The 12,666-nt window shown below is 41.5% G+C and overlaps 1 protein-coding gene across 9 annotated transcripts in view; it reads right to left on the reverse strand.

Annotated features, from left to right (window-relative positions):
- The window catches only part of atp6v0a1b (ATPase H+ transporting V0 subunit a1b), a 102,857-nt gene that overhangs the window by 2,205 nt on the left and 87,986 nt on the right, over positions 1-12,666 (reverse strand). For 5 of the 9 annotated variants that reach the window (XM_017453787.3, XM_017453784.3, XM_053674857.1 and 2 more), the window contains 3 exons: positions 2,089-2,106; positions 1,331-1,448; positions 1,043-1,214 (listed from right to left, as the gene is read on the reverse strand). In XM_017453787.3, the coding sequence (XP_017309276.1) occupies positions 1,043-1,214; positions 1,331-1,448; positions 2,089-2,106 (308 nt within the window). Of the gene's footprint in view, positions 1-1,042; positions 1,215-1,330; positions 1,449-2,088; positions 2,107-8,925; positions 9,213-12,666 lie in introns of those variants that run through there. The other 4 variants (XM_017453790.3, XM_017453788.3, XM_017453785.3 and 1 more) reach the window with 2 other exon arrangements.

Below are 12,666 nucleotides of genomic sequence, written 5' to 3' on the forward strand. Positions count from 1 at the left end.
CAAAAAGCCAGATGCTCCCTCTCCTCTTTAGTCTTCTTTACTTTAGAGGACTTGGCATCCATGGTTTCCAAAAAGAATTTAAAATTTTGATTCATCTGACCACAGAACAGTTTTCCACTTTGCCTCAGTCCATTTTAAATGAGCTTTGGTCACGCTGTTTCAGGATCATATTCACATATGGCTTCTTCTTTGCATAATAGAGCTTTAACCAGCATTTGTGGATGGCATTGCAAACTGTGTTCACAGACAATGAGTTATGGAAGTGTTTCTGAGCCCATGCAGTGATTTCCATTACAGAATCATGCCTGCTTTTAATGCAGGGCCACGTGATGGGCCCAAAGATCATGGGCATGCAACATTGATTTTCCCCCTTGTCCCTTAAGCACAGAGATTTCTCCAGATTCTCAGAATCTTTTAATGAGATTTACTGTAAATGATGATATTCATAGTCTTTGCAATTTGAAATTGAGGAACATTATTCTGAAATTGTTCCATAAATTTTAGACACAGTTTTTTTTTTAGCAGATTGGTGAATCTCTGCCCATCTTTACTTCTGAATGACTCTTCCTCTCCAAGATACTCTTATAATACCCAATCATATTACTGACCTGTTGCCAATTAACCTCCATCTGTTTATTTTTATTAACACTTACTTTTCCAGCCTTTTATTGCCCCATCCCAACATTTGAGACATGTTGCTGCAATCAAATTCAAAATGAACTTTTTTCTTAAAATGGTACATTTTCTCAGTTTAAACATTTGATATGTTTTCTATGTTCTATTGTGAATAACATGGGTTTCTGAGATTTGCAAATCATTTCATTCTGTTTTTATTTACATTTTACACAGCGTCCCAACTTTTTTTTTTAAATTGGGGTTGTAACTGAAGACTCTGTGCAGTATCTTGGAATTAATTCTGCTTTAGACTGCAAAATAATGAACACTATACCAGTTTTCCCAGTTTTTAGCATTAACCCTACACCCTAATGTGCAGTATGTATTCATAAGGTTATGTGCTTATGTTTTGGAATGTCAGAAATACCAGTGCAGTCGCAGAGCATGTAGGAATGCAGACAGGCCCTCCATGACAAGTAGAATACACACTGTAAGTGTGGCAAAGGCTGGGAAAATAATAGACAAGCCAAAGAATCCACCACCACTCGTGGAGGCCAGGCCCATGTGCATCACCATTCCCCATAGCACCTCCGACAGTTCTGAGAGAGAGAGAGAGAGAGAGAGAGAGAGAGAGAGAGAGAGAGAGAGAGAGAGGAATACCTGTATATATGCTTGCATTTATGAGGCGTGTGTGCATGTTTGTGTGAGTACTCACGTGCATGCGCCAGGCTAAGGGCCCAGAGACGCAAGTAGGAGGCAGTGTTAGAAATACAACCAAGACAGTATTCAATGGTGTGGATGGCCTGGTGGACTGCTACATCCCCAAAGTTAAACTGCAGAGAGAAAGAGGAGGACACATTATTGGGAATGATAGGTACTATACAGATTCACTAATACCAGAATCCTTGCTCTTTTTATAGACAGTAAAAAAAGAAAATGTACTAAACCTCTGTGGTTTATGGTTGGACAAAAATAATATTAAAACATAATTGCCTTTTTTTTATTCTCTCCCCACTCCGTAAAGGTTATGTGCAGAATACACTCAAAGAATATTGAGCATACAAGAAGTGCGCATGCTAGACCTGCTCATAATTTTCCATCATCATATCCTCTCACTGAGTAAGTTACAATGAGTCATTTCTTTGAAAACAATAGAGCTGACATAGATAACAAGTGAACACTCTCCTTCCTGAACTAACCCCCACAGCAACCAGTTAAACAAAGTCCTCCCTTAGAAGTGAATAACACAATGCACTTTTTATTATCTAATGCACCATGTAGTATAAGACTTCTGTAAAGTAGTATTTTAGAGTGAAAAAAAAGTTAGGCTATAGTATATAATCTCTGCTCTGATTAACCAAGACAGTTTTTTAAATCATGTTTCATATGCACATCACATCAATTATGCAAAATTGCCAACCAAGAAATCACACACACACACACACACACACACACACACACACACACACTTACCGGTTCTTCTTCCGAGTGCTTGAACAGAAGCAGAAATGGAAGTGATTAGGTGGTTTAGAAAGTCTAATCCAGGATTTTTTATTAGTATTATTATTATTTTTTTACTTGTGCTTTTTCTCCATTGGTTGTGGATAGTCCGTTATGCATGCATTACATTATTTATATAAAACCAAGAAACACTCACTGGTCACTTTAACACCTGTAAACCTGATACGTTATGCAGTTATCCAATTACCCAATCATGTGGCAGCAGCACAATGCATAAAATCATGCAGATATAGGTTAAAGGTTTCAGTTAATGTTCACATCAAACATTAGAACATTAGAATGGGGTAAAAAGTTCTCTCTATGACTTTAGCCATAGCATGATTGTTGGTACCAGATGGTGAACATTAAGTGGAGCTCTTGACCTATATCTGCATAATTTTATGCATTGCACTCCTGCCACATGATTCGTAAAAGATGAGAATATTAATATGAAGGGTTTGCATTAGATAGTTATTATTAATGATGAAAACTGGTGCTACAGTGGGGCAGATAGGAATGCTGGATTGCGGGAATGACAACATTTTTGTTTTATTAGCTGTATACCAGAGTATATTGGAGCTGAAATTCAGTAATGAATATAAACTAAAAGTACTCAACTTTAATTTGAGGGTATTTAAATCCAAATCGGGTGAATGGTGTAGGAATTTCATCAGTTTTAAAGGTGGTCCCCAACCCTTTTTAAGGGACCAAAAATAATTGGTCAATTGGCTGCTCAACAGCTCCATGACCAGATGTGTTATTCCCTTATTATTTTGCTAGCAAGTAAGCAGATAAAAGGTTTATAGTTGATTTAATTGTGGCATTTGCCTGAAAAACCAAAAGCCAAATCACCTATTTGGTACTTTCTTAAAAAGAAAGAATGCACTGATGAGCTCAGGAACCTCAAAGATCCAAAAGACCTCAGAAAACAAGAGAAGAATTCTGTCCCTGTTTAAGAAAAACCCCTTCACAACAGTTGAACAGATCAAGAACACCCTCCAGGTGGTACACATACAGTTCTGCTATGAAGTTTGTGAAGCCTTTACAATTTTCTGTATTTCTGAATAAATTTGTTCTGAAATGTGATCAGATCTTCATCCACATCCTAAAACTAGATAAAGACAATCCATCTAAACAAATGCCACAATTTTTTCCATTTCTTTGCTGGGAAAACTGTGAACCTCGAGGATTATGAGTTAATTCATATGGGTAATTGAAGTTAGGTGTTTCAATCAAGGGCATGGCAATGAGGCACGAGTTTAGCTGGCCCTCCCATGTTTCAAGAACATAAGATTGGGTCTTCATTATCAAAGTCTGGTCTTCACCAAACAGGTTCATGGTAGTGTGCCATGCCTTGATCAAAGGAGATTGCTGAAGACCTCAGAAAGCAAGTTTTACAGAAGAATGTCAGGGTATCTGTCCATGAACTGAAGCTTAATCGTAAGTGGGACAACAACCCCAAGCACACAAATACACTATCTCACAAAAGTGAGTACACCCCTAAGATTTTTGTAAATATTTGACTATATCTTTTCATGTGATAACACTGAAGAAATGACATTTTGCTACAATGTAAAGTAGTGAGTGTACAGCTTGTGTAACAGTGCTGTCCCCTCAAAATAACTCAACACACAGCCATTAATGTCTAAACTGCTGGCAACAAAAGTGAGTACACCCCTAAGTGAAAATGTCCAAATTGGGCCCAATTAGCCATTTCCCCTCCCCGGTGTCATGTTACTTGTTAGTGTTACAAAGTCTCAGGTGTGAATGGGGAGCAGGTGTGCTAAATTTGGTGTCATTGCTCTCACACTCCCTCATACTGGTCACTGGAAGTTCAACATGGCACCTCATGGCAAAGAACTCTGTGAAGATCTGAAAAAAATAACTGTTGCTCTACATAAGATGGGCTAGGCTATAAGAAGATTGCCAAGACCCTGACACTGAGCTGCAGCATGGTAGCCAAGACCATACAGTGGTTTAACAGGACAGGTTCCACTCAGAACAGGCCTCGCAATGGTCGACCAAAGTAGTTGAGTGCACGTGCTCAGCGTCATATCCAGAGGTTGTCTTTGGGAAATAGATGTATGAGTGCTGCCAGCATTGCTGCAGAGGTTGAAGGGGTGGGGGGGTCAGCCTGTCAGTGCTCAGACCATACGCCGCACACTGCATCAAATTGGTCTGCATGGCTGTCATCCCAGAAGGAAGCCTCGTCTAAAGATGATGCACAAGAAAGCCCGCAAACAGTTTCATGAAGACAAGCAGACTAAGGACATGGATTACTGGAACCATGTCCTGTGGTCTGATGAGACCAAGATAAACTTATTTGGTTCAGATGGTGTCAAGCGTGTGTGGCGGCAACCACGTGAGGAGTACAAAGACAAGTGTGTCTTGCCTACAGTCAATCATGGTGGTGGGAGTGTCGTGGTCTGGGGCTGCATGAGTGCTGCTGGCACTGGGGAGCTACAGTTCATTGAGGGAACCATGAATGCCAACATGTACTGTGACATACTGAAGCAGAGCATGAACAGTATGCAGTATTCCAGCATGATAACGACCCCAAACACACCTCCAAGACGACCACTGCCTTGCAAAAGAAGCTGAGAGTGTAGGTGATATCTCCAGGCCAAGCATGTCTCCAGACCTAAACCCTATTGAGCATCTGTGGGGCATCGTTAAATGGAAGGTGGAGGAGCACAAGGTCTCTAATATCCACCTGCTACGTGGTGTCATCATGGAGGAGTGGAAGAGGACTCCAGTGGCAACCTGTGAAGCCCTGGTGAACTCCATGCCCAAGAGGGTTAAGGCAGTGCTGGAAAATAATGGTGGCCACACAAAATATTGACACTTTGGGCCCAATTTGGACATTTTCATTTAGGGGTGTACTCACTTTTGTTGCCAGCGGTTTAGACATTAGTGGATGTGTGTTGACTTATTTTGAGGGGACAGCAAATGTACACTGTTATACAAGCTGTACACTCACTACTTTAGATTGTAGCAAAGTGTCATTTCTTCAGTGTTGTCACATGAAAAGATATAATCAAATATTTACAAAAATGTGAGGGGTGTACTAACTTTTGTGAGATACTGTAAGTCTACAAAGAAATTGTAAAAGCATAAGAAATGTAACATTTTGGAATGACCGAGTCAAAGTCCAGCCCTTAACTTAATAGAAATATTGTGAAAGGACCTAAAAAGAGCAGTTCATCCAAGGAAGCCACCAGTTTTATAATCAGAAACACACACAGTGCCCTCCACTAATATTGGCACCCTTGGTAAATATGAGCAAAAAAGGCTGTGAAAAATTGTCTATTATTTAACCTTTTGTTTAAAGAATTCACAAAAATACTTTGCTCTCATGGATATCAAACAATTACAAACAAAAACTCAGGTTTATCATAAAAAATATTTGTTAAATATAGGTGTGCAACAACTATTGGCACACTTTTAGTCAATACTTTGTACTATGGCCCTTTGTCAAGATAATAGCTCTGAGTCTGCTCCTATGTCATGATACAAATTCAAATGCATTTAAATGCATGATGGATAAATGCAGGATGCAAATGCAAGTAAAATGGAAGTTTATTAGGAAGGCAGACAAATCCAAAACATTAGGCAAAATACAGCGTGAATTACAGTCCAGGGTCGAGCAATCAGCAAACACAGTATCAAAGGCAAAACAATAATCCAAAACATGGGCAAAGGCAAAGATCAAATATAGGGCACAAAGAAAAAAATTAACAGCTTGGTAATGACAGAACACAAAGGAAACTGAGCTATTACTTCACGGTAAGACTGAGACAAAAGGAGGTTTATATAGTGCACAGTCATGAGTGTGTAATTTAGAACAGGTGTTTGTCATTAAATGTCCGGTGACTGTGAGCGTGGGAGTGTGAATGTGTTGTGGCAGTGAATGAGTGTGGCTGTGTTTGTAGGCCACGGTGTATGCTGGGAAATGGAGTCTGTGTTGCATTTTAACCTAACAGAGGAAGGAGGCTTGAGCCACTCGTTGCAATCTTTGTGTGTTTGCCCACACCTGCTTGCTATGATGGAACCATTCAGCCACCACAGGCGAGTCGGTGGGAGTGGTGTTCCCTGGAAACAGGGGTGGCCGATAACCCAGTGCGCAGTGAAAGGGAGTCAACTGTGAGGCGCATTGACATGGAAAACCAGTCTATGACTACCAAGATGTTACCAGAGGAGCTAGTTAGGTCTGTGATGAAGTCCAGTGCTATGTGTGACCAGGAGCACTGGGGTGTGGGCAACAACATTAGTTTACCTGCTAGCAGGGTTCTGGGAACTTTGGCCTAGACACATATGGTGCATGAGGACACTGTTTGATGTATATCTCTGAACATGTGTGGCCACCAGTACCTGACCCTCAGTAAGTGGTAGGTGTGCTGAATCCCTGGGTGGCCCATGCCAGTGGAAGTGTGAGCCCATGTGACAAGCTGGGTACGTAATGAGCGCGGGACATAGAGTTTGTTCAGAAGACAAGCAGTAGGTACTTGGTGGCGAGGAACTCGGGCCAGGATGTGGTCCAACTGCCACTGGATGGCCCCCACAATACATGAAGGGGGTAGGATCAGCTCCATCTGACTTCATTGGGGATTGGCAGAGTACATGAGAGACAGCGCATCAGCTTTGACATTCGTAGAACCTGGTCTGTAGGAGAGGGTAAAATTGAACTTTGCAAAGAACAATGACCAGTGGGCTTGTCTGGGATTCAGACACTTGGCCGTGCATAGGTACTCCAGGTTCTTATGGTCCATAAATACACTAAATAGGTATTCTGCCCCTCCAACGCCAATTTAATGGCCAGTAGCTCACAATCACCCACATTGTAGTTCCATTTGGCTGTGGTTTCTTGGAGAAGAATGCTACTGGATGGAGCTTGGGTCTCTCCCTGAAATGCTGAGATAGGATGGCCCCCACTCTGGTCTCTGAGGCATCCACCTTGACTGTAAAGGGTCAAGAGGGATCAGGGTGCTTGAGGATGGGGGCTGTGGTGAAGGCTGCTTTCAACTGGGACAAGGCTCGTTCAGCATCAGGATTCCAATTCACACTTCTGAGGCCTACTTGTAGGAGGGACATGAGCAGGAGAGCAATGGTACTGAAGCCCCGAATGAAGCACTGATAGAAATTGGCAAAGCAAAGGAAACGTTGAAACTCCTTGACAGAGTGGGCCACTGCACTACTGCCGCTACCTTGGTCTCATCCATAGATGCCCCTTCGGGACTGATAACGTAGCCCAGAAAAGAGATGGTGCACTGCTGGAACTCACACTTCTCCCCCTTTACGTACAGCTGATGTAGTTAACATAGGTCTCGTATGTAGGGAAATAAACAAGAATGACATCAATGTATGCAATCACAAATTGTCCCAGCATGTCTCTCAGCACCTTTTATTAGACACTGGAAGGCTGAGGGGGTGCTAGAAAGCACATATGGCTTGACAAGATATGCATAGTGGCCGGTGGCAGTACTGAAGCGCTCGTCCCTCCCATATCCGTACCAGATCATATGCATTGCAGAGGTCCAAATTGGTGAAGTATTTGGCCGTTCTCATCTGTTTCAGGGCTGAGGGAACTATTGGGAGGGGATATGGGTACTTCACCCAAAACTGGTTGAACCCCTGATAGTCAATGCATAGCTTTCTGTTCCACAACTGATAAGGGGTAAATCTGACCATGGGGTGGAGTCATGCCAGAAAGTAGGTCGATATGGAGGGAGGCCACTGGCCTTTATCATGCTGAAGACCTCTCTGAGGTCCTGATACTCGGGGGTTAGGTGAAGACTGGCTGGTGTTCACCTACAACACCATCACCTACAACATCCAACACCACTGCTGGATGTACTCATAATGGAAGGCGTTGACTTGGAGATGTAACAGTTTAGTGCGGTGGGTGATCAGGCCCTCTCCGATGGGTCCTCCATCGATGGCTTGGATCCTGATGGGCAGTGGTTCCATGGGGAGGCCAAGCTGACGAACAGTCTCCTTGTCTACGAAGCTGCCCGCCACCCCGGAGTCAAATAGTATTGTGAATACAAGGGGAGTATATGAGTGTTCTATAATTAAATGGTAAATGGCGCACTTATATAGCGCTTTTATCCAAAGCGCTTTACACTGTGTCTCATTCACCCATTCACACACACACTCACACACCAATGGTAGCAGAGTTGCCATGCAAGGCGCTAACTTGCCATCGGGAGCAACTTGGGCTTCAGTGTCTTGCTCAACAACACTTCGGCATGTGGAGTCATGTGGGCTGGGAATCAAATCTCGTGTGGCGGAACGGAACCAATAAATCTGGACCCTTGCTTCTTCTCACTCACGGCTGGTGTCTTTTTTCTATCTCCAACTGGGTTCACAGATGTGAGTATTTGCTTCTATGTTGAATTTTAAGTGTCTTTGGGTAATAGGCTAAATTTGGGCCAGCACCACCAACCCTACGATTAGTAGACAACCCGCTCTACCACCTGAGCCAGAGCCGCCCAATAACTAGCATGGTAAATGCATGAGTGGTAAGACACTGGTTATACACGGCTTTAAGGGCAGCATCGTTCCATCCACTCCCAACTGCAATGGTGTGAAATTCTAGAGCAAACTCGGAAACTACCTTGGCGTAGTGTGAGAAGGTGCTCACCCACCTCCTTGTTCTCAGGCGAGTGGTTGAAAGCTCGGCGAAACATAGTGGTGAACTGAGTATAGGAAGCTGTCGGCTCGCCTCCAAGCTACCATACAGCAGTAGCCCACTTTAACGTTTTGTCCATGAGCAAGTTCATGAAGCATGCAATTCTTTCAGTGACAGACATACCTCCATGACAGACGAAATATAAGGAACATTGCAAAAGAAATCCCTTACATAATGATGGATTGACTTGCCGGGAAATTTCTCCAGTATTGGCACAGGTGCTCGGAAGGTGGAACCGGGAGTTTCAGGAGCTGGAACACCAGGCGCAGTTCTGGCAGTGATAGTTTGAGACAGGAGATGAAGATTGATGTCCAATTCTTCCAGACACTGCTGCTGCTCTCCCAGTAGCTGTCCATGCACCATAATGGTTTGTCGGAATTCTCCTGCTGCATGCTGTATCCTCCTGCTGAAGTAATTTGTTATGATACAGACTTGGAGCTGGATATTAGTGCAGATAAAAGGGCAATTTATTAGGAAGGCAGACAAAACCAAAACATAAATCAATATTCAGTCTGAATAACAGTCTAGGGTTGAGAGATCAGAAAACAGTATCAGAGGCAAAAAAAAAGTCCTTCAAAATATGACTTTCTGACCCCAAGACGCAACTAAATTCTGCAATTCCTCAGCTTCAACCCTTGGATTTTTTGGCAACTCTAATTATCCTCTTCACAATGCATTGAGACAATACAGACACATATCCTCTTCCAGGTTGATTCATAACATTTTCAGTTGACTAGAACTACTTAATTATTGCCCTGATCATGGAAATTCGCATTTTTCAATGCTTTTGCTATTTTCTTATAGCCACTTCCCAATTTTTTTTGGAACAATCTTTTGCCACACATTGCAGCTATATTCCTTGGACTTGCCCATTGTTATTTAGTGATTAAGGGAATTTGGCCTATGTGTTACCTCATATTTATACCCCTGTGAAACAGGAAGTCATGATTGAACAATTTCCTGTTCCTTGTCTGCCAGATGTACAAACTTTTAAAAAAAAAAAAATATCAATGGGAATATACTTAAAACATATTTTTCTCATATCAATTCATAGGAGAGATTTTTTTTAATAAACATGTATTATGTTTGCAACTGTTTGATATCCATGAAAGCGCATACACACACACACATCTGCATACATTACGTGTGTGTGTGTGTGTGTGTGTGTGTGTGTGTGTGTGTTTGTATCTTTTCTTTAATTGGCTTTTCTGTATATAGTTTTAGAACATAGATGAAGGTCTGATCACATTTCAGGTCAAATTTATGCAGAAATACAGGCAATTGTAAAGGGTTCACAAATTTTCTAGCAGTTCTGTATCTGTGTCAAAGTCAACAAACAAGAGAGGTTTAATACAGATATTAATAGAGAGAGTTAATAGAGATGATTTAACACAAGACATAGCCCATTGTTAAGTCTCAAAAACATGAAGACCCTTTAGTTTGCCAAAAAACTGTATAATTCTAGAACATCTATGTTAGTGTATATAACATAGATGTTATAGTGTATACTAACAATCATAAGTTAAACTTTCATTTTTGGTACTTGGTTGCATATCTGTAGCAGTCGGTGACTGTCTGGAACCCATAGATATCACCAGATGCTGGGTTTCATCAGCTGCAGCTGTATATAGTTCCTACTTGTTCTTGGGTCATTTTGCCTTCAGCAAGTAAAATGCATGCTAAATTGGATTCAGATCATGTGATTGACTTGGCCATTGCAGAACATTCTACTTCTTTGCCTTAAAATGTATTGGATTGATTTCAAAGAATGCTTCAGGTTATTATCCATCTACACTGTGAAGCAGCATCTAATGATCTAAGCATTTGGCTGAATCTGAGCAGATCATATAGTTATATATACACTGTATTTTTATACATTATATAGAGTATATTTAAAACACAATGTACTTGAATCTGCTGTAGGGGAAATTGTTCTGTTTATACAGTAAGCATTGGAAATTCAAGGTACATACCAAAAAAAAAAAAAAAAAAAAAAACAACTAATAATTTTTAAAATTATCAGTCTCATTAGTTGAATCCACTTTTTAAGTTTAGAATTTTAATTAGAAATTAAAATGACCAACCTTTATACGACTCAAAATGATTAAAACCTCAATTTTAGCTAAGAATAATAATTAGTTAATAATTTGGCTTCTTGCAATATCGAAGTAATAACCACCACAAGGCAACATGTTCAAGCATTTTCTAAAATGCATAATTAATTGGTGTATATTCTTTTCTATGAACCTAATTCTAAAATAGGGACAGACAAAAGAGTTGTATGTGAGAGAGAGAGAGAGAGAGAGAGAGAGAGAGAGACGGGAAAGGAATGTGTGTATAAGAGAGAGAGCACGTGAATTCCATGCTCTGCTCTAGAGCAAAGATCTGCATGAGACTGCTTTCTTAAATCCGGCTCGGTTGTATTCCAGAATGTCACACATATACATACATACATACATACATACATTATATATCGTTTTCGTCTTCAGCCGTTCTCGGCCCACTGCAGGGCATAGGCCTCTGTTGAATGCCGCCACCAACTACGATCCTGTGCCCTTTGTTGCCAATTGATTCCAGCGAAATTTGATGTCATCAGCCCACCTGGCCTTAGGTCGTCTTCTTGGGCGTTTGGCTTCCAGTGGAGTCCAATTTAGGACTGCAGACGTCCATTTTTGGTCTTTCATTCTTGCTACGTGTCCTGCCCACTTCCACTTTAATGTTTTCACCCTTCTGATTATGTCCATTACTTTGGTTTGACTTCGCACCCACACATTAGTCTTGTGGTCTAATAGCGATATGTTAAGCATGCGGCGTTCCATGCTTCGTTGGGTGACCTTTAGTTTTTGAATTATTTTAGCATTTGAGGTCCAGGTTTCACATGCATATGTAAGAGCAGGGAGAACACAATGATCAAACACTTTTCTTTTGAGACATAGAGGAAAGTTGTGTTTGAAGATGAAATTGAGGCGGCCAAAAGTTTGCCATCCTGATCTTGACCTCCTGTTGACTTCGTCAAGGCCATTCAGTTCCATTGATATGTTTTGTCCTAGATATATGTACCTGTTTACTTGATCCAATAGTTTTCCCTGTATTTTAATTGGTATTGGTTGAACCCTATTGTTGAACATAACTTGGGGTTTTTTTGTAGATTAATTTTTAGCCCTGATGATTTGCTTGCTTCATTTAAGTTTAGTAGTAGCTGTTGTAGTTCTTCTGGGGTTTCTGAGAATAGAATTATGTCACGTAGGTTGGAGAGGTGGGAGCCATTGATCCTGATTCCTTTGTCCTCCCAGTCGAGTTTTTTGAAGATTTCTTCTAGGCAGGCTGAGAAAAGTTTGGGCGATATGGTATCTCCTTGGCGGATGTCACGATTCCCCCTTGAAGCAGCGTGCTCTAAGCGCAAATGCGCGAGCACCTGCTTTTCCGCTGTTGACCGTAGTGACATTGGGACACGTGTGTTTTGTTTATGTTTGTCATGTCTCCTCCCTGTTCCGTCATTGGCTGGGAATTCACGTGGGTCTGTATTGCTCCCAGCTGATAGCAGTTTACACGCTAATCAGGTCCGCATATATACCGCGCGCTTCCCAGCACACAACGCGGAAGATTAATAAGTAGTAAGTAATAATAAGTGAATGGTTAGCGTTAGTGTAGTTCGTGTCATAGTCATAGTCATAGTCATAGTCAGTTCGCGCTGGATATCTGCTTCCAGTTCATCGTCATAGTTTGTTTCTTGTTTTGGTTATCGACTTAGATTCCTGCCTAGCCCCGTGTATACCTGTTTGCCAATCGCCTGACCTCTTGCCTGTTTATGAATTACGTTTTGGATCACGTTTTGGATTTGTCTGCCTGCCTGTCTCTTT

The sequence above is a fragment of the Ictalurus punctatus genome, chromosome 23 (assembly GCF_001660625.3).
Source record: "Ictalurus punctatus breed USDA103 chromosome 23, Coco_2.0, whole genome shotgun sequence".
NCBI lineage: Eukaryota > Metazoa > Chordata > Actinopteri > Siluriformes > Ictaluridae > Ictalurus > Ictalurus punctatus.